The sequence below is a fragment of the Oryx dammah genome, unplaced genomic scaffold (genome assembly GCF_014754425.2).
Source record: "Oryx dammah isolate SB20612 unplaced genomic scaffold, SCBI_Odam_1.1 HiC_scaffold_19, whole genome shotgun sequence".
NCBI lineage: Eukaryota > Metazoa > Chordata > Mammalia > Artiodactyla > Bovidae > Oryx > Oryx dammah.
In genome coordinates this window covers 63,617,509-63,643,913 of record NW_024070203.1, presented here as the reverse complement: position 1 = coordinate 63,643,913, position 26,405 = coordinate 63,617,509, and the positions used below count along the sequence as shown (strand labels likewise).

The 26,405-nt window shown below is 37.6% G+C and overlaps 1 protein-coding gene across 3 annotated transcripts in view; it reads right to left on the bottom strand.

Moving 5' to 3' along the window:
* Nucleotides 1–26,405, bottom strand: part of LOC120878903 (CUB and sushi domain-containing protein 3-like) — a 1,427,768-nt gene that overhangs the window by 476,914 nt on the left and 924,449 nt on the right. For all 3 annotated transcript variants that reach the window (XM_040261811.1, XM_040261812.1, XM_040261813.1), the window contains one exon: nt 8,219–8,357. In XM_040261811.1, coding sequence (XP_040117745.1) covers nt 8,219–8,357 — 139 coding nt within the window. The remainder of the gene's footprint in view (nt 1–8,218; nt 8,358–26,405) is intronic.

Below are 26,405 nucleotides of genomic sequence, written 5' to 3'. Positions count from 1 at the left end.
AATAAAAAAATAGGTTTAGTAAAACCAATGGATTTCATAAGTTTATCTTGCTTTTCACTTTTGTCTAATAAAAATAGTTTTTCTCTATAGTTTTACTCTAATATGATTTAGAGTAGTAAATGTAGAGAAACGCATTATGTCTCTTAAATAAATGATCAGGCAATTATGCACTGCAAATCCATTATTTGGTTATTTTGTAGTCAGTCTACTCTAGTACTGAAATTGGACTTTCACTTTGATAGCAAGACAGCTGATAACAACCAAATTAAGGTCTACAGAAAAGTCAGGGATTACTTTGAATTGAAGCATAAAGAGACTTAATTCTTAATAGAACAGCTACATTAAATGCTGTGATCAGAGAGTATTATTCAGTAGGAGTGAATGTCTAAAAAAGAAAATCATCACAGATTTGCCCCAAGAAACTATAAAAATACATTACAATAACAGAGAAAATGAAAAAGAGTTACACAATAATTTGAATTTCTTTCATTTTGTATTTTAGGATGGTTATATATAAACTTCACATGAATTACCTTGATCTACTGTGTATTTGTTTATGATATTAATTTTATTGTTTATCATAAAAAATGTTATGAAGCCATGAGATGATGTTAAAATGAAAATTAATCTGATCTTACTCAATTTTCAGTATCTTATAAAGTATTCTTTGTGTTTTCCAAAATCTTTCTGACCACACTGAAATAGTTCTCATTTAAAAATTTGCACTCAGGTAGACTGACACTGATAGCTTGTGGCCAGGAGTTAAGGACAGGAAGGTGAACAGAAATAAAAGTTTAGGATTATTAACAGTAAAGTTAATTGAGTTAGGAGCTACCAAATATTGAGAAATGAGAGAAGAAAGAAAACAAAATTCCTCTGCAAATTTCAGAATAAGATCTAACTTTTGGCTATGTTAGAAAGAACTGTACAAAAAATATCTTCACAACCAAGATAATCACGATGATGTGATCACTCACCTAGAGCCAGACATCCTGGAATGTGAAGTCAAGTGGGTCTTAGAAAGCATCACTATAAACAAAGCTAGAGGAGGTGATGGAATTCCAGTTGAGCTATTTCAAATCCTAGAAGATGATGCTGTGCAAGTGCTGCACTCAATATGCCAGCAAATTGGGAAAACTCAGCAGTGGCCACAGGACTGGAAAAGGTCAGTTTTCATTCCAATCACAAAGACAGGCAATGCCAAAGAATGCTCAGACTACCACACAATTGCATTCATCTCACACACTAGTAAAGTAGTGCTCAAAATTCTCCAAGCTAGGCTTCACCAATACGTGAATCGTGAACTTCCAGATGTTCAAGCTGGTTTTAAAAAGGCAGAAGGACCACACATCAAATTGACAACATCCGTTGGATCATGGAAAAGGAAGAGAGGTCCAGAAAAACATCTATTTCTGCTTTATTGACTATGCCAAAGCCTTTCTTTGACTGTGTGGATCACAATAAACTGTAGGAAATTCTGAAAGAGATGGGAATATCAGACCACCTGACCTGACTCTTGAGAAACCTGTATACAGGTAAGGAAGCACAGTTAGAACTGGACATGGAACAACAGATTGGTTCCAAATAGGAAAAGGAGTACGTCAAAGCTGAATATTGTCACTCTGCTTATTTAACTTATATGCAGAGTACATCATGAGAAATGCTGGGCTGGAAGAAGCACAAGCTGGAATCAATATTGCTGGGAGAAATACCAATAACCTCAGATATGCAGATGACACCACCCTTATGGCAGAAACTGAAGAGGAACTCAAAAGCCTCTTGATGAAAGTGAAAGAGGAGAGTGAAAAAGTTGGCTTAAAGCTCAACATTCAGAAAATGAAGATCATGGCATCCAGTCCCATCACTTCAAGGGAAATAGATGGGGAAACAGTGGAAACAGTGGTTGACTATTTTGGGGGGCTCCAAAATCACTGCAGATGGTGACTGCAGCCATGAAATTAAAAGACACTTACTCCTTGGAAGGAAAGTTATGACCAACCTAGATAGCATATTAAAAAGCAGAGACGTTACTTTGCCAACAAAGGTCCGTCTAGTTAAGGCTATGGTTTTTCCAGTGGGTCATGTATGGATGTGAGAGTTGGATTGTGAAGAAAGCTGAGTGCCAAAGAATTGATGCTTTTGAACTGTGGTGTTGCAGAAGACTCTTGAGGGTCCCTTGGACTGCAAGGAGATCCAACCAGTCCATTCTAAAGGAGATCAGTCCTGGGAGTTCACTGAAAGGACTGATGTTGAAGCTGAAACTCCAATATGTTGGCCACCTGATACTGGGAAAGATTGAGGGCAGGAGGAGAAGTGGTCGACAGAGGATAAGATGATAAGATGGCATCACCAACTCAATGGACATGAGTTTGAGTAAACTCTGGGAGTTGGTTTTGAACAAGGGTGCCTGGCATGTTGCGGTTCATGGGATTGCAGAGTTGGACACTACTGAGTGACTGAACTGAACTAAACTTATGTTACGAAAGGATAAACAGTTAAAACTTATATGTCCATTAGTGTTTTTTTTTTTTTTTGCATCTGATGTGTATGTGTGTGCTAAGTCACTTTATTGACTCTGTTCATGGGACTCTTGAGGCAAGAATACTGGAGTGGGTTGCCATACCATCCTTCAAGTGATCTTTTGGATCCAGGGTTTGAACCCATGTCTCCTACATTGGCAGGTGGATTCTTTACTGCTGAGCCATCAGGGGAAGCCCTTGCATTTGACAGGAAAGTGTAATTCTTAAGATATTACTGATTTAGACAATCTCAAGAAGCCAACTAATGGCTAATATATTTGTAATGCTTTCAGTATTTTTTTTCTGTAGACTAATTCTAATCACTCACAACATTTGAGAATATGTGAGTTTGTGTTAGTCACTCAGTCGTGTCTGACTCTTTCTGACCCCATGGACTGTAGCTTGCCAGACTCCTCTGTCCATGGGGTTCTCTAGGCAAGAATACTGAAGTGGATTGCCATTCCCTTCTCCAGAGGATCTTTCCAACCCAGGGATCAAACCCTGGTCTCCAAAGTCATCTGAATACATTATCTGAATTTTTAAATTTCTTTTTCAGCCAAATTAGTTTATGCTATTCATGAATAGTAGAAAGCAAATGGTGTTACTCTGTAATAAATGCAATCCATCATTTGGAAACAAATTCTATGAAAAGATATTCTCAGGATGAGAAGAACTATTAAAGAATTAACAATCAGTGTCTTTACAAGAGTTCAGCTGAAAATCGGAAAGGGAATTCCTTTTCTTAACAACATAATTCTTGGTGGATAGTTCAAAGATAATATCTTGTTTCTCAGAAAAATCTTCAGGAGGAAATGAAGCAATGAAATACTATAAGGTCACTAAACAAGGAAGTGATAGATGTACACATTTCTGATTTCAAAGTGACTATTACCTAACGGATAAAATCCTCATTTATTTTCAACTTGATGAAGACTGATGGTTGTTGTTTAGCTACACAGCTACTTCTGACCATGTAGCAGAAGTTTAAAAATGTTAATTACTTTAAAGAAGACTGTTTCTGATAAAAAGTAAATGGAGTATGGACAACCCTAAAACAGGTCACACACACGCTTTAAGAATCTTTAGGAAAAACAAAAGAAATGGAAGTTTTAAAAATAATTTTCCCTTCAAATAGCTCAAACTCAAGAACCCAATGGGGTGTGTGTGTGTGTGTTTGTGTATGTGTATGTGTGTTTGCGCACATGCACATGTACATGTATGAACGGCAGATAGAGGATTCAAACCCCCAAACATTTTTGTTCACAACACTTAAAATAATGTGGGACTTTATTTATTTTAGTTACATAAAGTGTGATTCAAAAGAAATATACTGATACAGCTGAGCCTTGTCTATTCTAAAATAGTGAAAACATCATCAATAAATATATAAAGTGGTCTAACTCTTGATTCTTCCAGTGTTTGGGCTAATTAACATGAAATTGTTTAAAAATAAAAAAAGAAGATTGCTATCAAGGAAGTGAAGGAGCTGGGGAGCGGGGTGGGGGGTTGTAATTTACTTGAGTGGGTAGTTGAGGGATTAAGAAAAAAGGCATAATTGACAAGTCCTGTTATGTTATACTCATAGGAGAAGTCAAAAATCTTTGGATTCTGGAAATCATTTCTCACTCTAGGCTTGTTGTTGTGATTCAATATACAGAACTGTTTTTTGTTGCTGTGCACAAACCCCAGCAGTGAAAATCACTTTTTAATTTGATTCTCTTGCTTCTGCTGCTGCTGCTGCTGCTGGTTAAGTCGCTTCAGTTGTGCGACTCTGTGCAACCCCATAGACAGCAGCCCACCAGGCTCCCCCGTCCCTGGGATTCTCCAGGCAAGAACACTGGAGTGGGTTGCCATTTCCTTCTCCAGTGCATGAAAGTGAAATGTGAAAGTGAAGTCGCTCAGTTGTGTCTGACTCCTAGTGACCCCATGGACTGCAGCCTACCAGGCTCCTCCGTCCACAGGATTTGCCAGGCAAGACTACTGGAATGGGGTTGCCATTGCCTTCTCCTCTCTTGCTTCTAGTCTAACTTAAAAAATTGTGTCTCAGAAAAAAGGTAAGAGAATAAGAAAGTGGCAGAGTAACAATAACTAAGTAAACTATACTTATCAAAATTAAATTAGGTGTTTCTAGCATTGCATCTTATAAACATGACTGGAAAGATTTTTTCTTTTCCAAAGGAAGATAAATTTGGGCTGACCTGACTTAGAACATAGCCTGTAGGTGCATATTAGTTTCAAGAATTCTGAAGGTATCTAAAGAAGATAGCAAAGAAGCCCATGCAACAACATGTTTGAAGAGATAAGACAGACATATTAAGAACTCTGGACAGAGAAAATAGTGCCTTCAAATAAAAATCCAAAATCATAAGTTATGTGTGTGGTGCTCCAAATTACAACCATTGCTTTGCAATCTAACTGCTTTTCAGGTAGGCAGTGCTAGACAGCCTACATAAGGCTGAAGGATATCACGCATGTGGGCTCGTCAGTCGCTAAGTCATGTCTGACTCTTTGCAACCCTGTGGACCATAGCCTGCCAGGCTCCTTTGTCCACGGGATTTTCCAGGCAAGGATACCAGAGTGGGTTGCCATCTCCTCCTCAGGAGATCTTCCCGATCAGTGATTGAACCCATGTCTCCGGCAATGGCAGGCAGATTCTTTATCACTGAGCCACCTGGGAAGCCCTGAAAGATATCAGGGGTTACTTTAGTGGAGTTTAGTGACTATTATTAGCAAACTGGGAAATGCTTTTTCATACAATAATGCACTCTTTGTTAAAAACACTTAATTTTCTTATGATACTATTTTATGCTTATATAATTATTCTAAATTGAATATTTATGTATATATATATTTAATTTTAATTTATAAGTTGGCTACAATCTGAGTCATCTGGGAGGTGGATAAGGGGTAAATTATTCTTATATGAACACTAATCTTTGATTTAGGGGGAAAACCTTAATCTGCATGTTTAGAAAGAAAGGCAAAAATTCATCCCCATCATCCCACCCATTGCCAAGTTGGGAGCTCAGAGAAACAAAGACTTAAATTGCTCTGCTTAAGTTAACAGATATTTTGAGATTTATCCTGCTGTATAGTGGAGGGAGGAACTAGGGAGTGAGGGAAATGAGGGGTGAAGATCCTGATGGGGAAAATACTGGATAGACATGGAGAAGGGTCTAGGCTAAGGGGATAAAACTAGAGAGAGAAGCAATCATTCCCATGATGGAGTTTACCAGGAAAATTTTAGAACAGTGAGGGTTTATTAAATCTTAAATTATTCTGGATTGTCCAATAATCCTACTTGGTTATCCCTTGTACTAAAGTTTTCTTTCTTTTTATTGTGAGAATGAAGGCAAGTGATCCAAATAAACAGCAGAGTAGGGAGTTGAGAGGACAGCAGCTTCTGTACCTCAAGTGAGATGACTCTGAGAGCAGGGATTCAGAGTCATAAGTGAACAAAAGCATCTCCACGAAAGCTCTGAGATGGGGCTCAACTCTTCATTAGATATTGAAGGATGATGATTGATGAGAATTGTTAATATATGGGTGAAAATATTGTGAATTATGAAAATATAAGATGTTTCAATCACCTTAGCATCGTAACTCCTGATATAAAATAATGTTAAGTCCAAAACAGGAAATACTAAAATCATGTGTTTAAACCTATAATATATGCAATTTTTTAAAGTGTGAAATCAATTATGACAGAGTGACAACTATGCTAACATTTCAGGTGTGATGCTCTAAATTTAACAAATTAAAAATATATTATAAATCTCTGTCATATTGACATATTTTTTAAACATTTAATGACATGATCAATAATATTATGTTATATGGTATACTCCAAACCAAGTAAAACTTTGTGTAATAAAGTAAGGTTGGTTAATTTGGATCACACATTCATGGGGCACTGTTATTTGACAATGTAATTTTGATAGAGTGTCCTGGTTCAGCTTCAATCACCCATTCACAATTCAGAGAGTCTTTATAGTATCCAGGCCATCCTGGTGACAGAATCAATCCACTGGGAGCTGAAAAATGGCCGCCACATGGAGCTGATTTTATTCTGAATAAATAAGATGCTTTTCAAGCTTTTTTAAAATTACTATGGCAACAAGCTCTGTCAACTACTGAACAAATGACATGGGTTTTAATATCACAACAAAAACTCTTCATATTATTCTAAATGAAATCACTTTTTAATATGTAAGTCATTATGGGCTAAATGTTGAAATCCTAACCTCTTAATACCTCTGACTGTGACTGTATTTGGAGAAAGGTCCTTTAATTAGGTAATTAAGGTAAAATGAGATTATATGAGAAGACCTTCCCTGGTGGCTCAGATGGTAAAGAATCTGCCTTCAATGCAGATGATGGAGGTTTGATCCCTGGGTGAGGAAGATCCCCTGGAGACCCACTCCAGTATTCTTGCCTGGAGAATTCCATGGCCATAGAAGCCTGCCAGGCTATAGTCCATGTGGGCACAAAGAGTCAGACATGACTGAGTGACTAGACTAACTAAAATATGACTTCTGGTCTTATAAGAAAAGATTAGGAAACGGATACACACAGATGGAAGACCACATGGAGACACAGGAAGGCATAGACAGGCATCTATTAGCTAAAGACTAAAGCCTTAGAGGACAACCCTGTTGACACCTTTATCTCAGACTTCTAGCCTTTAGAACTATGAGCAAAGACATTTCTGTTATTTAAGCCACTTAATCTATTATATTTTGTTATGGCAGCCCGAGGAAATTAATACAGTCATAATAAAATTGTGTAGGTCATAATAAGGGAGTGTGACCTCATATGAAATGTTTAGTATAATACATCTTTCAAAATAGAATGTTTTCCTCTCAAATTTTTACATTGGCCTGAATAGATTAATTCAATGAAGGTACTCTTTAATTAGGGAAAGATCATGTTATATTTGTAAAATTCAATCATCAGAGCACAATTCTGACAAATATATATATATATATTTACTATAAGACTTACAGGGGTTCCTTCTCTTTCCTTTTTTTTTTGTGTAAAGAAAAGGTTGAAAGATGAGAGGGGTCAAAATGTAATTGAAAAATTATATAGATACTTCTATTTGGATTTGGGAATAGTGATCCAATCATAGACATGAAAATAGAAAATATTATAATCTTATAGGATATAGATTATTTCATCAGTAATACTAATTATCCTGGGTGGGAGTGCACACTTTACTGACAAATCATTAATTCACATGAATTTGACACAGCCATTTTTCTGAAGGCCCTGTAAGTGTAGGTATATGGGTAATGTATGTAAGCAGATGCCTCAGGCTGCAATATGGTAACAATTCAAATGTATTTACAGCATCTTTACCTTTGACAATCTAGCAGAACAGAATCCACAGGGCCTTCAAAATATAGGGCAACTAAATATTAAGTTAAAGGTTATAGATTCATATCTCAGTTGTGTGTGTGTGTGTATGAATAAAAAATCCATCTTATATATCTCATTAGTACTGATAGAGCATTAAGCAAATAGAAAATTAACTTCAGAACAGACTGAAGGCTAAAAGGGGAAAACATTCTGAAAAACTCAAGGCACAACAACTGACTAGTTCAATAAAATTAATCATTAATTTGGTAAGTAAAATAGAGAATGTCAACTATATTTTAGATAATCTGTTTTTTAAGTAGAAAAGTATTTTAAGAAACCTTTCAAATGTAATTTTGATAGAGTGTCCTGGTTCAGCTTCAATCACCCATTCACAATTCAGAGAGTCTTTATAGTATCCAGGCCATCCTGGTGACAGAATCAATCCACTGGGAGCTGAAAAATGGCCACCACATGGAGCTGAAAAATAAAATCAGAGAATAGGTAAAAACAAAATTTTAGAGAGTAAGCTGCAGAAGATATTTTTAGTATTAATTGTATTTATTAAAATTAATCTGGGTATGTACACTGGAGAAGAAAATGGCAACCCACTCCAGTATTCTTGCCTAGAGAATCCTGTGGACAGAGGAGCCTGGTGGTCTGCTGTCCATAGAGTCGCACAGAGTCAGACACAACTGAAGCGACTTAGTGTGCATGTATGTATGTATATACTAAATGCTATTTTAAAACATTTTGGAAGTAAAACATCTAGTCATCTATTATTTAATGATTATTTTCCCTAAAAAAAAATTTACTTTTTGAAATAAGGTTTAGTTACACACTCAGCATGTCAGATGAACTCAAATCTCCCAATTATATCCCTTAAATATGCTCTTGTGTCTCCACCATTTTCCCCATTTTCAAATCTTGGGAAAAAAAAATGTTGTTAGTTTTAGTTTACCTCTTTCATTTTCTGATTTATGTATCAAATACTGTTAATTCACACAGAAAACTAGCCAATCTGATCATATGGACCACAGCCTTGTCTAACTCAATGAAACTAAGCCATGCCATGTGGGGCCAAGACAGGAGGGTTATGGTGGAGAGTTCTGACAGCATGTGGTCCACTGGAGAAGGGAATGGCAAACCATTTCAGTATTCTTGCCTTGAGAACCCCATGAACAGTATGAAAAGGCAAAATGACAGGATACTGAAAGGGGAACTCCACGGGTTAGTAGATGCCCAATATGCTACTGGAGATCAGTGGAGAAATAACTCCAGAAAGAATGAAGGGATGGAGTCAAAGCAAAAAAATATACCCAGTTGTGGATGGGACTGGCAATAGAAGCAAGGTCTGATGCTGTAAAGAGCAATATTGCATAGGAACCTGGAATGTCAGGTCCATGAATCAAGGTAAACAGGAAGGGCTCAAACAGGAGATGGCAAGAGTGAACATCGACATTCTAGGAATCAGCGAACTAAAATGGACTGGAATGGGTGAATTTAACTCAGATGTCCATTATATCTACTACTGTGGGCAGGAATCCCTCAGAAGAAATGGAGTAGCCATCATGGTTAACAAAAGAGTCCGAAATGCAGTACTTGGATGCAATCTCAAAAATGACAGAATGACCTCTGTTCATTTCCATGGCAAACCATTCAATATCACAGTAATCCAAGCCTATGCCCCAACCAGTAACACTGAAGTTGAACGGTTCTATGAAGACCTACAAGACCTTGTAGAACTAACACCCAAAAAAGATGTCCTTTTCATTATAGGGAACTGGAATGCAAAAGAAGGAACTCAAGAAACACCTGGAGTAACAGGCAAATTTGACCTTGGAGTACAGAATGAAGCAGGGCAAAGGCTAATAGAGTTTTGCAAAGAGTACACACTGGTCATAGCAAAAACTCTATTCCAGCAACATAAGAGAAGGCTCTACACATAGACATCACCAAATGGTCAACACTGAAATCAGAATGATTATATTCTTTGCAGGCAAAGATGGAGAGGCTCTATATAGTCAGCAAAACAAGACCAGGAGCTGACTGTGGCTCATATCATGAACTCCTTATTGACAAATTCAGACTGAAATTGAAGAAAGTAGGGAAAACCACTAGACCATTCAGGTATGACCTAAATCAAATCCCATATGATTATACAGTGGAAGTGAGAAATAGATTTAAGGGACTAGATCTGATAGAGTGCCTCATGAACTATGGACCGAGGTTAGTGACACTGTACAGGAGACAGGGATCAGGACAATCCCCATGGAAAAGAAATGCAAAAAAGAAAAATGGCTATCTGAGGAGGCCTTACAAGTAGCTGTGAAAAGAAGAGAAGTGAAAAGGAAAGATACAAGCATCTGAATGAAGAGTTTCAAAGAATACCAAGGAGAGATAAGAAAGCCTTCCTCAGTGATCAATGCAAAGAAACAGAGGGAAACAACAGAATGGGAAAGATTAGAGATCTCTTCAAGAAAATTAGAGATACCAAAGATGGGCTCATGCAAAGATGGGCTCGATAAGGGACAGAAATGGTATGGACCTAACAGGAGTAGAGGATATTAAGAAGAGGTGCCAAGAATACACAGAAGAACTGTACAAAAAAGAGCTGCATGACCCAGATAATCACTATGGTGTAATCACTCACCTAGAGCCAGACATCCGGGAATGTGAAGTCAAATGGGCCTCAGAAAGCATCACTATGAACAAAGCTAGCAGAGGTGATGCAATTCAAGTTGTGTTATTTCAAATCCTGAAAGATGATGCTGTGAAAGTGTTGCACTCAATATGCCAGCAAACTGGGAAAACTCAGCAGTGGCCACGGGACTGGAAAAGGTCAGTTTTCATTCCAATCCCAAAGAAAGGCAATACCAAAGAATGCTCAAACTACTGCACAATTGCACTCATCTCATATGCTAGTAAAGTAATGCTCAAAATTCTCCAAGCCAGGCTTCGGCAATACGTGAACCATTAACTTCCAGATGTCCAAGCTGGTAGGAAAAGGCAGAGGAACCAGAGATCAAATTGCCAGCATCTGCTGGATCATCGAAAAAGCAAGAGAATTCCACAAAAATATCTATTTCTGCTTTATTGACTATGTCAAAGCCTTTGACTGTGTGGATCACAATGAACAGTGGAAAATTCTGAAAGAGATGGGAATACCAGACCACCTAACCTGCCTCTTGAGAAATCTGTATGCAGGTCAGGAAGCAACAATTAGAACTGGACATGGAACAACAGACTGGTTCCAAATAGGAAAAGGAGTACATCAAAGCTATATATTGTCACCCTGCTTATTTAACTTATATGCAGAGTACATCATGAGAAATGCTGGGCTGGAAGAAACACAAGCTGGAATCAAGATTGCCAGGAGAAATATCAATAACCTTAGACATGTAGATGACACCACCCTTATGGCAGAAAGTGAAGAGGAATTAAAAAGCCTCTTGATGAAAGTGAAAAAGGAGAGTGAAAAAGTTAGCTTAAAACTCAACATTCAGAAAACAAAGATCATGGCATCTGGTCCCATCACTTCATGGGAAATAGATGGGGAAACAGTGGAAACAGTGTCAGACTTTGTTTTGGGGGCTCCAAAATCACTGCAGATGGTGATTCCAGCCATGAAATTAAAAGACACTTACTCCTTGGAAGGAAAGTTATGACCAACCTAGATGATAGCATATTCAAAAGCAGAGACATTACTTTGCCAACAAAGTCCATCTAGTCAAGGCTATGGTTTTTCCTGTGGTCATGTATGGATGTGAGCTTTGGACTGTGAAGAAAGCTGAGCACTGAAGAATTGATGCTTTGAACTGTGGTGCTGGAGAAGACTCTTGAGAGTCCCTTGGACTGCAAGGAAATCCAACCAGTCCATTCTAAAGGAGATCAGTCCTGGGTGTTCATTGGAAGGTTGATGCTAAAGCTGAAGCTCCAGTACTTTGGCCACCTCATGTGAAGAGTTGACTCTTTGGAAAAGACCCTGATGCTGGGAGGGATTGGGGGCAGGAGGAGAAGGGGACGACAGAGGATGAGATGGCTGGACGGCATCAGCGACTCAATGGGTGTGAGTTTGAGTAAACTCTGGGAGTTGGTGATGGACAGGTGATGGTGAGGCTTGGTGTGCTGGGATTCATGGGGTCGCAAAGAGTCAGACACGACTGAGTGACTGAACTGAACTGTTAATTCATGTTACACACTGTCTAAAACTTTGATCTTTCTTTTATCAGAGTCCCTATTATAATTTTAGTCCTTCATTGATCAGTTTATTTCCTGATCTCTCATCTGCTAATATCTCTCTTGCTCCAGCCCAGCTGTCAGAATAATGCCCTTCAAATTAGTTTCATGATACCATTTGCTTTTCTAGACAGGTACCTTGATCTCTTTTTCCTTTAACGTAAGATTAAATTCAGCTTATCATTTCAAGAATTTAATCATCTGATTTCTCCTAAACTCACACACAATTGAAATCCCAATGATAGCATTTTAATCCCAGTAGTTACTGATAAGGTATTTTAGTGTAAACACCTCGTTTTGAAGAGAAATAAACCAAGTTGAGAGAACAACTTGTCAAAGTTCATAGGATTTGACAGTCTCAAAAGTATTTTCAAGTCAGCTTTTACAAAACAAGACTTCAAAACCAGCGCTCTCCCATTATTTTCAATATCATTACATGAAATCACCATCCATGGATTTGAAAAGTCCAGAAATTTAGAAGTAGTCATCTTTTATAGTTGAATCTCAAGTCTCCTTCATTGCAGGTAGATTCTTTGTTGTTTCAGCCACCAAGGAAGCCCATTTTCCTTACTATTTAATCCCATATCCAACTCATCCTCAAGTTCATTCTTTTTTTCTCAATGTTTACAGCTGCCAGATTTAGTTTAAATTAACCATAATTTCATATCTGGAGTAAACTCTCTTAACTGACTCTCTTAATTGGTCTTCTCATCTACACTAACTGTCCTCCACACTATGGTCAGAGTAATTTTTTAAACCATAAACATCCTTAAATGGTCTCTTGCTGTGCTGACCAACAGTCCCTGAATGATCTAGCTATTGCCTTAAACTCTAGCCTGTACTTTGAACTTCTCCCCCTGCACTCAGCAGCCCTGATACATTAGCCTGCTTTATATCTTCAGGATGAACACAAAGAGGAGATAAAATGGAACAAAACTATCTGAATTATTAAGAATTATTTGGAATGTCAAATGCATACTATATCAGCTTCAACAAGTTAGAGACCCTTCTCAATGACTTCAGTTCAGTTCAGTTCAGTCACTCAGTCATGTCCGACTCTTTGCAACCCCATGAATCACAGCACGCCAGGCCTCTCTGTCCATCACCAACTCCTTGAGTTCACTCAGACTCACGTCCATCGAGTCAGTGATGCCATCCAGCCATCTCATCCTCTGTCGTCCCCTTGTCCTCCTGCCCCCAATCCCTCCCAGCATCAGAGTCTTTTCCAATGAGTCAACTCTTCACATGAGGTGGCCAAAGTACTCGAGCTTCAGCTTCAGCATCATTCCTTCCAAAGAAATCCCAGGGCTGATCTCCTTCAGAATGGATTGGTTGGATCTCCTTGCAGTCCAAGGGACTCTCAAGAGTCTTCTCCAACACCACAGTTCAAAAGCATCAATTCTTCGGCACTCAGCCTTCTTCACAGTCCAATTCTCACATCCATACATGACCCCAGGGAAAACCATAGCCTTGATTAGATGGACCTTAGTCGGCAAAGTAATGTCTCTGCTTTTCAATATGCTATCTAGTTTGGTCATAACTTTCCTTCCAAGGAGTAAGTGTCTTTTAATTTCATGGCTGCAGTCACCATCTGCAGTGATACTGGAGCCCAAAAAAATAAAGTTTGACACTTTTTCCACTGTTTCCCCATCTACTTCCCATGAAGTGATGGGACTGGTTGCCATGATCTTCGTTTTCTGAATGTTGAGATTTAAGCCAACTTTTTCACTCTCCTCTTTCACTTTCATCAAGAGGCTTTTGAGTTCCTCTTCACTTTCTGCCGTAAGGGTGGTGTCATCTGCATATCTGAGGTTATTGATATTTCTCCTGGCAATCTTGATTCCAGCTTGTGTTTCTTCCAGTCCAGCGTTTCTCATGATGTACTCTGCATATAAGTTAAATAAGCAGGGTGACAATATACAGCCTTGACATACTCCTTTTCCTATTTGGAACCAGTCTGTTGTTCCATGTCCAGTTCTAACTGTTGCTTCCTGACCTACATACAGATTTCTCAAGAGCTAGGTCAGGTGGTCTGGTTTTCCCATCTCAATGACTTAGCATTTTATATTTTTATTTTCTTTAAATATTTCCTTTATAACTCCATCTCATGTGTTTATATTTTTATCTTTGTTGTTTACTTGTTTCTTTCAGTTTTACCTTACAGAATTTGTAAAACCTATTGTTCCAGACACTGTTTTTACACTTTTTCATTCTAAAGTAATTAGAATAACCCAAACAAAATAGGATATGCATAATAAATTGGCCTAAGAATCAAGCATTATTATAAAATGTCCATTTGTGAAAAATATTTTCTACATGAAGTTGCCAAAATTTGTTATTTGTATGAGTAAGAACTTTCATATAAAACTAAATTTTCTTCCTTATTAGACTTTGATTTTGTTTGTTTAAAAGCTTTCACAGGATAGTATTTTCATGAGGATTATTAATCTTCCTTGTAATGATGATCATAATTAGGTTTCCTGTAGGGTTATTATGCATTTCGAAAATAAAATTATGTGCATAACAGTCACTTAAATTGCCATATTTTAAAAGACAGAGGAAAGCATTTTGGTGAGAGAAGATCACTGAAATATGGGATTTCTAATGGATATACCTAATATATCATCAACTCATACTGTTATAGGAAAGTATTTGTACACTTCAGTCTAATCATAATTAAAAGAGGTAATCAGTCATAAAATTAGCAGTTGAGTAATGGGTCACTAACTATTAAAAAGTAGAATACCCAGAAGCATTTTGGTTGGTCCCTCAGTACAAAATGTTAGAGAGGCAGAGTTGTTCGGAAGGAGTATTAAAGCAAAGGAGTAGCATAAATATGTTGTGACTGTATACTGAAAGTATTTTCCCAAATAGTGACCTTGCTACAAAGTGATAATTCCCCTAATTAACATACAACTTATTTCCATAATGCCTGAAAATAAATATGCAGCTATTTAATTTTAAGAAATGCTTACATAGTTAACACCAAAAGCTTGTCTACCTCAAAGTATAATGGTACTATAGTCTTAAGAAAAACTTCTGGAAAAGACAGTATCTTTGACAGAACAAAGGAAACGGAATATATAGAAAACAGAAAGTAGATCAAGATACAAGGAGTTATTTTCAAGTTCTATTTATTCATTCATCATTTACTCATTTGTATTTCAATCATTCAGCAAACAATTGTGTGTCAGATACATGCCCCTGTGATATTTGGACTACCTCTAAGTTATCAGTTTCCCAGATACCAGGCAATATGTAAGAATATTATTTATGTAACAATATTATTTATGAAATATTTAAAATAATCCAACTGCATATGTACCATTATAGATCAGAACATTGATGTGTACAAAATTTATTTAATTTGCACATCAGCTAGCAAGGATTTGAACAGAGGTAATCTGACACTAGAAATTTCTTTACAAATGTAATTAAGATATTCTCATTCCTTTTCTCACATTTCCCATATGCAAAACACAGAAATGTAAACATAAAAAATAATGTCATAAGTTATAGAAACACTAGTAAAATAATGTTCAAAATTCTCCAAGTCAAGCTTCACCAATACGTGAACTGTGAACTTCCAGATGTTCAAGTTGGTTTTAGAAAAGGCAGAGGAAAAAGAGATCAAATTGCCAACATCCACTGGATAATCAAAAAAGCAAGATAATTCCAGAAAAACATTGATTTCTGCTTTAATGATTATGCCAAAGCCTTTGACCATGTGGATCACAATAAAATGTGGAAAATTCTGAAAGAGATGGGAATACCAGACCACCTGACTTGCCTCTTGAAAAATCTGTATGCAGGTCAGGAAGCAACAGTTAGAACTGGACATGGAACAACAGACTGGTTCCAAATAGGAAAAGAAGTACATCAAAGCTGTATATTGTCACCCTGCTTATTTAACTTAAATGCAGAGTACATCATGAGAAACGCTGGGCTGGAAGAAGCACAAGCTGGAATCAAGATTCCCGGGAGAAATATCAAAAACCTCAGATAGGCAGATGACACCACCCTTATGACAGAAAGTGAAAAGGAACTAAAGAGCCTCTTGATGAAAGTGAAAGAGGAGAGTGAAAAAAGTTGCTTAAAGCTCAACATTCAGAAAATGAAGATCATGGAATCTGGTCCCATTACTTCATGGCAAATAGAAGGAGAAACAGTGGAAACAGTGTCAGACTTTGTTTTGGGGGGCTCCAAAATCACTGCAGATGGTGATTGAAGCCATGAAATTAAAAGATGTTTACTCCTTGGAAGGAAAGTTATGACCAACCTAAATAGCATATTAAAATACAGAGACATTTCTTTGCCAACAAAGGTCCATCTAGTCAAGGCTATTGTTTTTCCAGTAGTCATGTATGGATGTGAGAGTTGGACTATAAAGAAAGCTGAGCACCAAAGAATTGACGGTTTTGAATTGTGGTGTCAAAGACTCCTGACAGTCCCTTGGACTGCCAGGAGATCCAACTAGTCCATCCTAAAGGAGATCAGTCCTGGGTGTTCATTGGAAGGTCTGATGTTGAAGCTGAAACTCCAATACTTTGACCACCTGATGTGAAGAGCTGACCCATTTGAAAATACCCTGATGCTAGGAAAGACTGAGGGCAGGAGGACATGGATGATAGAGGATGAGATGGCTGGATGGCATCACCGACTCAATGGCCATGAGTCTGGTTTGGCTCCAGGAGTTGGTGTTGGACAGGGAGGCCTGGAGTGCTGTGGTTCATCGGGTCACGAAGAGTCGGACACAACTGAGTGAGTGAACTGAACTGAAGTCATATAAGAAAGATATACCCATGGACAAGGGGTCTGGAAGAGGGCATGAATTAAGGCTTCATAGAAGAGACTCCATTTAACTTGAGTCTTCAAGGATAAGTCAGAGTTCACTAAGAGACAGACAGAGGATACTGTAAATGGAAGAAACAGCACATGCTTAAAAGTAGAAGGCTGAATTAGCATATAGCATATATATATATATATATTAGGGAACCAAGAAGTGATGATAGATGAAGGAAAAACAGTAGAAAAGGGATAAGTTACATTAAGGAAAATGAAAATAGTCAATTGAAAAATTTTTTAAAAGCTACATATACATGTATAGATAAAAAAAAAATACAATTTTCATTTAAATGGAAGCTACAGGGATAATGGATTAGGAACAGTGCACCTGGAGTTGGTGAGATCAATTAGGAAACTGTTACAATCATCTGCGAAGGCATAATCAGGTTCCGATTTGTGGTTTTAACTGGAAAGGGTTGAATATGAGAGATATTTAGAAGGCATATTCTAAAGCATTTACTGATTCCATGCAATGAGTGAGCAAGATAAAAGAGTTGGGCTAAGATAAATTGGTTATTGGGTCCCTGTCATGAACTACATTATAGAAGATAATTCCATTTGCTAAAATAGGAAACACAAAACAAAAGGAGTTTTACGTGGAAAGATAAAAAGATTCACTACTGAGGCAAAAAGGACTGTGAAATACAATAAAAACAAGAGAAAATAGAATCTGGAGTTCTCAGTTATATGTGTCATTTTCAACATAGGTTGATGTTAAAGTTTCAATGTAAGCAGAAGATTAAGGTGAAATCTTAGAAAAGAAAATAAAACAGATTTAAGATGTAACCTTTGAAAAAAGTTTAGTTTAATAAAAAAAATATAAGTAGGTGTTGTTATGTATTATAACACTACAGTGGGGTGAGGCTAGGATGAACTCTTTCTATTTAGGTTTTCCTCTCTCCTAACTATGTGTGAATTGGATGACTGTAGCTGATAAAATAAATAAATATCCAAATTTTAGTAAGTTAACAGAATAATTTCTCACTTGACCAAAATGGCTTTCAGTTTGACTAAACTTTAAACAGGCTTCTTAAAGACTCTGGACCCCCTTACTCAACTTTCTCCATTAATTTTCAATTAGCTGATCTCAGTCCTTAACAATCTTCCCTCAGTGCATTTGCGTTTTATCTATCCTCCCCACTGCAACCATCTCGAATAAAATCTTCCTTGCCTGTTTAACTCTGGCAAAAATGTTCCTTGGCATAATCATGTACCAATACAATGAAGTGTACCTGTCAGCAGAACAGCTTTCCTCCTAGTCTCTCAAGACCCAGAATGACAAAGCCTCTGTCATTTTCAGTATGCCATTTCCTAGATTGCTATGGAGGCCATTTCCATTGCAGCTGACAGGAAACAGAGCATGGAGGGCCACTCTGCATATGCTTTGTATGGATCATAGCTTGGAAGTTATTTATATTACTTCTGCTTACTCAGTTGACATACCTAGCTACAAAGGAGGCTGTAACATGAAGTCCCTCAGTTGGGTAGCTATTTCCTACCTACAACTCTGTATAATGAATGGGGTAACAGCTTAAAGGTAAACAGATAGCCTTTTCTGCTATACCAACCATTATGTGGTATAATGGTCATAATGCTTTCCACTTTAGCATATGTTTTCATATACATACCTTACTTATTTTAATAACCCTGCATGCATGCAGTCGCTTCAGTTGGCCAACTCTTTGCCACCCTATGGACTATAGCCTGCCAGGCTTCTCTATCCAAGGGATTCTCCAGGCAAGAATTCTGGAGTGAGTTGCCATGCCCTCCTCCAGAGGATCTTCCTGATGCACGGATGGAACCCATGTCTCCTGCCTTGATAGGTGGGTCCTTTACCACTAGGGCCACCTGGGAAACCTCTTTTAATAATCAAGTAGCATAAAAATGCTGGTTTCTTTCTTATATCAGTTTTGTACGTAAGAAAAAAAAATCATCAAACATATGACTTGATGAGAAACACAGATCTAGGTAGTGAAAAGGGAAAATTCAAATTCCAAGTTAGTAACTATTTCCATGATAGATGTATTGGATTAATTTTCTAAGAAAGACATTTGTTTAAGCATACCTATTCTCCTTAAAATAGGTTTAGTGAAGACAGAAATGAATGGTTAGGGGGATAAAACAAAGTAACTCAATTTTAATGTAAATCTGAGATTCTAACCACACAATTTTAAGTGCTTCCCTGATATTAATTTATTATTTCTGTATTTATTTATTCTGAACAAACATTTATTTAGCTTTTGCTATATATAAGATACTATGCTGCTGCTGCTGCTGCTGCATCGTTTCAGTAGTGTCCAACTCTGTGCGACCCCATAGACGGAAGCCCACCAGGCTCCCCCATCCCTGGGATTCTCCAGGCAAGAACACTAGAGTGGGTTGCCATTTCCTTCTCCAATGCATGAAAGTGAAAAGTGAAAGGGAAGTTGCTCAGTTGTGTCCAACTGTTAGCGACCCCATGGACTACAGCCACCAGGCTCCTCTGCCCATGGGATTTTCCAGGCAAGAGTACTGGAGTGGGGTGCCATTGCCTTCTCCAAAGATATTATGCTAGGTGATACAATTTTTTAAAATTTATGTGACATTATATTTCACTTCATGAAACACACAGTTTATACAAGGAAGACATTCACAGCTAACATGTAGAGTAAGTGTATGTTTGAGCTAGATAGGCTAGAAATGTGGGGAAGAGACAGGTAAAATCTCAAGGGCATTAGAAAAGAGTTCTTGAAGGAGATTTTGTCAGAGGTGAATTCTATTAAAAGAGAAAAAAAATGAATAGAAGATGGGGGTTATGGAGGGAAGACAGAAAGACCAGAGAAAGGAAGTGAGAAATACTGAAAACAAGCAGAACCCTGGACAGCCTTCTCAGGTACATGCATCCCATTTCTTGTTTTTAGAAAATACAAGCAAAAAACAAACAAACAAAAAAAGCTTCAGCCTCCTAGACCTTTCCTGAGTCCCAAAGAGCAAATTTAAAATTTATTGCTCAGGGAAGTGAGGGGATACAGTATATCTTTTAGAGTTCCTCTACAAGAACTAAGGTCCTTCATAGCAGGAGGACAGTAACTTCAGGCTGAACACAAGATTCCTGAAAGACCACTCTGTTACCTCACCACCAACCAATCAGAAGAAAGTCACTGACCCTACATCCCTCACTTCAAATTCTGTATCTAGAAACTCTTCTCTGGGACTTCTCTGGTGGCACAATGACTAAGAATCTGCCTGCCAATGTAGGGGCCATGGGTTCAATCCCTGGTCCTAGAAGATTCCACATGCTTCATGCAGAGGAACTAAACCCATGTGCCACAACCACATGTGCCTAGAGCCTGTGTTCCACAACAAGAGAAGCTACCACAATGAGAAGCTCCTGTACCACAACAAACAGTATCCCCCACTTGCTACAACTAGAGAAAACCCACGTAAAACAACAAAACTCAGCACAGCCAAAACTTAATTAATTAATTAAAAACAGAACAAAAAAACAACAAGTTGAGCCACCAAGGAAGCCCAGACATCTAGAGATGAGTTTATATTAAAAACTTATTAAAACACAGATTTAGTAATTATAACGTAGGAACCAGAAATCTGCATTGTTAACAAAATCCACACTCTATTCCAATCCCTCAGGTCATTTTACAACTCTTGGCTCACAGACCATGGTGACAAAATCTAAGAGAATATAGCTAATCTGTAGCTCCAAGATTCTCCTGGATAAACACTCAGGTTCCTGGCATAAAAAGGTAATTTCCATCTATTAGTGAAATACAGATTACCACCTCTAATCCCCCTCCCCACTTTAAACAATGAAAGCAAAGCATAAATGATAGACAAAATTCATTTATCCTGTTTAATTTTTCTAAGGCCTGAAGAAAGTCTGTTATAAATAATTCTTGCTGGAATACTGACTCATTTCTGTGTTGCTTTAAGTAGAATGGACAAATTCAAGATACCCAATATACTTTAAGATATAAAAGAGTCAGAAATGTTTCAGACTGTATTCAGATAAACATCTTTTGAATAAAAATGCTACAGAATCTTGGTGTTCTTTCATTTTAGAAATGACAGGTGCTCAGAAGAGGATTAAGGACCTGAAGACGGATTAGGTTTTGATCTCAGGGATTATAAAAAAGGAGGGTTCCATTTCCTTCCTTTTTTTTTTTTAAAGTTGCTTCATAGTGCATAATTGATTCAATCGACATACGTTTGACCAAACTCCAGGAAACAGTGAAGGACAGGGAAGCCTGACATGCTGCAGTTCATGGGGTCGCAAAGAGCTGGCCATGACTGAGCGACTGAACAAGAACAAGAACAACAAAGTAACCACCTGTTCTGTCCTCAGCATACTGGATGATGCTTCAAGGAAAATTATGGGAAACAATTTGCATCTCTATCTTGGGTAAAAAGAGAAAGCCAGAAATATAGATATTAAAGTGCCAGGAATGCAAAAAAGCAATCCTAGCTCTGAACCTCTTTTCGTTTCTATAACAACTTCTACTCTTCTCTTGCCCACTCTATAGAAATTAGGCACAAACTCCTGAAGATTGCTATTAAATTAGTTTTCCCTATGGTAGTCCTCTAGGAATTTAATACTACCTTAATATGTAACTAAAAGAGGAGTCTATTGTTAGATATGAATAGGCAAACATGTGTGAATATACATTCTTTCTATGAGAACCACAAATATATTCTGGTTTATGTGTCAGATTGTTACTGTAATTGCTCTCTCAAATTAACTACCTCCAGAGAGTGAAACATCTGTGAATGAGAAGGATTTCCTTTCTTTTGAGGCTAACGGAGACTCAAGAAAAAAATCCCTTATTCTCAAAGGGTAAGTTCATTGGCAAGCAAGTCCAGTCTTGCTGTCAAACAGTTTTCCCAGGGACTCTAGTCCCATCCTATTCACTAAAGGAATTCTCTCAGACATCCCACTATGGGTAGGAAGCCACAGTTCTTCAGGGAGTTCTCCACTGAGAACAATGAAGTTCTGGCTTGAATAAGCATTTTATGGAGTATCATGAAAGTCGTGGAAGACAAACAGAAATTTCTTCCTTTCTTTCTTTTATCCTTAAATATAGCCTTCAAACATGCACTGATAAATCTTACTCTCCTTAAAGAAATGTTGGGTGCAGCCTCTAAAATTCTCATCACTTTCAATATTAAAAACACTTAGTCCAAATTAATTTAAAATTCTTATTTCTTCCACCCACCCACCCAAAGTGCATCTGTGACCACGTTGGAGGATGGAGGGGGGATGCTGATAAGGCACCAGAGGTTGGTGACTCAGTCCTTCACGCATGTCAGCAGCGGGAAAAGAGAAGACGCTCTCCCTTCCTATGAGGAGATAAAGGAAAAGCTGAACAACCGTGGACTCTAACAATGTAATTAGATACATAGACATTAACAGACAGATAGATATCTCCATCTCTCTTACTTTTCTTTTGTTGCTTATATAAATTGGTAGTGGGATAGCTGAGTTATGAGAAATAAGTTAAGAGAAATAAGTCAGAATCCACTTAGTAAACCACAAAGGAGGTATCTGAACCTCAGGTTTTATGGAGGGGGATACTAAAAAATCTTTTTCCTTAGCGGGTATGGTATAGGTTGCCAGTCCCAAAGTAACAGGAAATTTTGCCTGAAAATACTGTTAGTCATACATTTTGCTTCTACTGTTTTTCTTCTCAGGGAGGCCAAAATGATAATAATACTAGAAATTATGACGAGTCTTCACAAGGAAGTGACAACTTTTCTTTCAGTTAGTCTTAACTCAGCATCCTGAATTAAATAAAATGCTTTGAGCCAATAGCATTCATCTGACTCTTCCAATGTATTTTATTAAATGTAATCCTCTTTATCTATAATGTAGTTCAATGAATGTATTACATCCTAATTATATTCAAGAACATGACCACGTAATCCAGAAGGCCAATATTCCATTTCCATTTTTGTTGAAGGGATTGCTTTATATCAAAGTGGGTGTTGCTATCTACAGTCAAGCAGTGCATGGGGGACAAACAGCCAGGTAAAAAGAGGGAGAGAAGCAGAGAGTATATAAGTATTAGTCTTAGAGGAGAAATAACTATGAAGAAACTAATAGGTGGGCAGAGGTAAGCTCAATAACAGATGATTCCTACAGAACTGAATAGGAGTGAGAGCAGAAGCAGTGAGACTAATCAGACGGCTGTTGCCGTAATCTAGGTCATAGACGATGGTTGCTCAAACCAGTGTCAGCAGTTAAGGAAGTAACACGCAGATGGGTTTTGAAACTAAGTATTCAAAGTAGAGCTTAACATATTTTTCTGATGGATTGTGTACAGTTATGACAGAAAGAAAGGAGTCAGAAATTACTCCTAAGAGTTTTTGCTAGAATTACTGGAAGAATGGATGAGCTATTAATGATGATGGTGAAAGTCTGTGACAGTATCAGATTTGGAATGACCAGGGAATCTGATTAGTTTTGGACAGGCTAAGTTTGAGATGCCTATTAAACATCTAAGCAGAGATATTGAGGAGGAAGCTGAATAGATGACTCCAGACTTCAGACAGAGAAATAGGCTGGAGATGGAAATTTGAGAGCCTTTAACACAGAGATGTTATTTAAGGATGGAGACTGGGTGGAAATTATGAATAGAGTGAGTGGAAATAAACAGAAGAAAATATTCAAGACCAAGCTCTAGGACATAAACAGAGATTACAGACATGAGGAGAAACCAAGAAGAGAGACTAAAATGATCTTGAGTAGCATGCTTTTTAAAATGAAATGTAATAAGGTATATAATTTCTAGATTAGTCCAACTTTTTTCATGAACAGTTAAATAATTTTATAGTTTTAAACTATCAAGTAACATTTGATTTTAAAATGTAAATAACATGTGTTTCAGATTTTAGAAAAATTATGAATACATTTTAACAGAAATCTCGTTTTTGGTCTGCAAATAAACTATTCTCATTCTTCAGTCTGAATGAGTATAGTTCAGTAGCATTTTTTAAATGACATTCATCAGTGAATAATAAATCCTTATACTCAAGAAAAGTTTCCTTCTATGACTACAACAGAGATAGAAGATAATTTATGTCCAACTGTCTTACAGAAAACTCTAGATGACTTAGTGCTCACTGTTTGACACCTAGGAAGAGAACTTTCTCGTTTGATTCTAAATCTCAAGGCATGGTATCTCTTTCAAGGTTTTTGAAATTCATTGGCTGGTTTATTACTGGCAAATATAGAAGCAGGTAGTTATAAAGTAGAAATGCAAGTTAGAAAGTAGTTTGAAAAGACAGGTCAAAAATTTGATTTCTTTTTTTTAAACGAAATGCATAATTTCTAAAATTGTATTTACCAAGCTTCTGTGGAAAAGAATTTTAATTGAAAACCATTAGAATAGGATGAACTTGTCTTTCCTGGGGGCAGAGTACATTGGAGTTAATAGGTAGGTCTTGGCTAATCTTAGGGTTAAGTATTGAGGAGAAGGGCCTAAAATATGTGAGCAAGAGCATGGGGCTGAGAAAAGGAAAACTGGAAGAAAGAGAAGAACAGCTTAATGATGAGAGAAATGTATGTGTAGTCATCAGAGGAAAAAAATGATCACAACAAAGATGGTGTTGATTTTTATAAGTAACAACTACCTTGGATGGGAGATGGGGGAAAATATAGCTTAGAAAAATACTTGGGATGCTTTATAGTTACTGCATTGTTTAAAACCTTTGCATCCCAGCTCAAAGAAAATCAAGGTAAAAATTCTATCTTCTTTACTGCTTCTTGAATCTGGTTCAGTTCTTGAGTCAGCCTGAATCAAATTAAGCCACACAATTGAGCCACAATAGCAGCTATGATGGTGTAGTCAGTCACCTAGAATCAGACATTCTGGAGTGTGAAGTCAAGCAGGCCTGAAGAAGCATTACTCAAACAAAGCTAGTGGAGGTAATGGAATTCAGGCTGAGCTATTTCAAATCCTAAAAGATGCTCTTAAAGCATATATACTAGCAAATTTGGAAAACTCATCAGTGGCTAAGGACTGGAAAAAGTCAGTTTTCATTTCAATCCCAAAGAAGAGGAATTTCAAAGAATGTTCAAACTACCTCACATTGCACTCATTTCACATGCTAGAGATCAGTCCTGGATGTTCTTTGGAAGGACTGATGCTAAAGCTGAAACTCCAATACTTTGGCCACCTCATGTGAAGAGTTGACTCATTGGAAAAGACTCTGATGCTGGGAGGGATTGGGGGCAGGAGGAGAAGGGGACAACAGAGGACGAGATGGCTGGATGGCATCACCAACTCAATGGACATGAGTTTGAGTGAACTCCGGGAGTTGGTGATGGACAGGGAGGCCTGGTGTGCTGCAATTCATGGGGTCTCAAAGAGTCGGACACAACTGAGAAACTGAACTGAACTGAAGATAATGCTCGAAATCCTTCAAGTTAGGCTTCAAGAATAGGTGAACCAAGAACTTCCATATATACAAACTAGATTTAGAAAAGGCAGAGGAACCAGAGATCAAATTGCCAATATCCAATGGATCATAGAAAAGCAAGAGAATTCCAGAAAAACATCTACGTCTACTTCACTGACTACACTAAAGATTTTGACTGTGTGGATCATGACAAACTGGAAAATTTTTCAAGAGGTGGGAATACTAGACCATCTTACCTGCCTCTGGAGAAACCCATATGCAGGTCAAGAAGCAATAGTTAGAACCAGACATGAAACAGACTGGTTCTAAACTGGGAAAGGAGTATAACAAGGCTGCATATTGTCACCCTGCTTATTTAACTTACAGGCAGAGCACATCATGGGAAATGCCAGACTAGATGAATCACAAGCTGGAATCAAGACTGCAGGGAGAAATATCAACAACCTCAGATATGCAGATGATACCACTTTAATGGTAGACAGTAAAGAGGAACTAAAGAGCCTCCTGATGAATGTCAAAGAGGAGAGTGAAAAGGCTGGTTTAAAACTCAACATTCAAAAATTAAGATCATGGCATCTGGTCCCATCACTTCATGGCAGACAGATGGGGAAAAAAAGGGAAACTGACAGTTTTTATTTTCTTGGGCTCCAAAATCACTGCAGACAGTGACTGCAGCCTGAAATTAAAAGATATTTGCTCCTTGGAAGAAAAGCTATGACAAATCTAGACAGTGTATTAAAAAACCAGAGACATCACTTTGCTGACAAAGGTGCATCTACTCAAAGTTATAGTTTTTTCAGTAGTCACGTACTGATGTGAGAGTTGAACCATAAAGGTCTGAGTGCTGAAGAATTAATGCTTTTGAACTGTGGTGCTACAGAAAACTCTTGAGAGTCCCTTGAACAGCAAGGAGATCAAACTAGTCAATCTTAAAGGAGTCAACTCTGAATATTCATTGGAAGGACTAATGCTGAAGCTGAAGTTCCAATACTTTGGCCATCTGATGCAAAGAGCTGACTCACTAGAAAA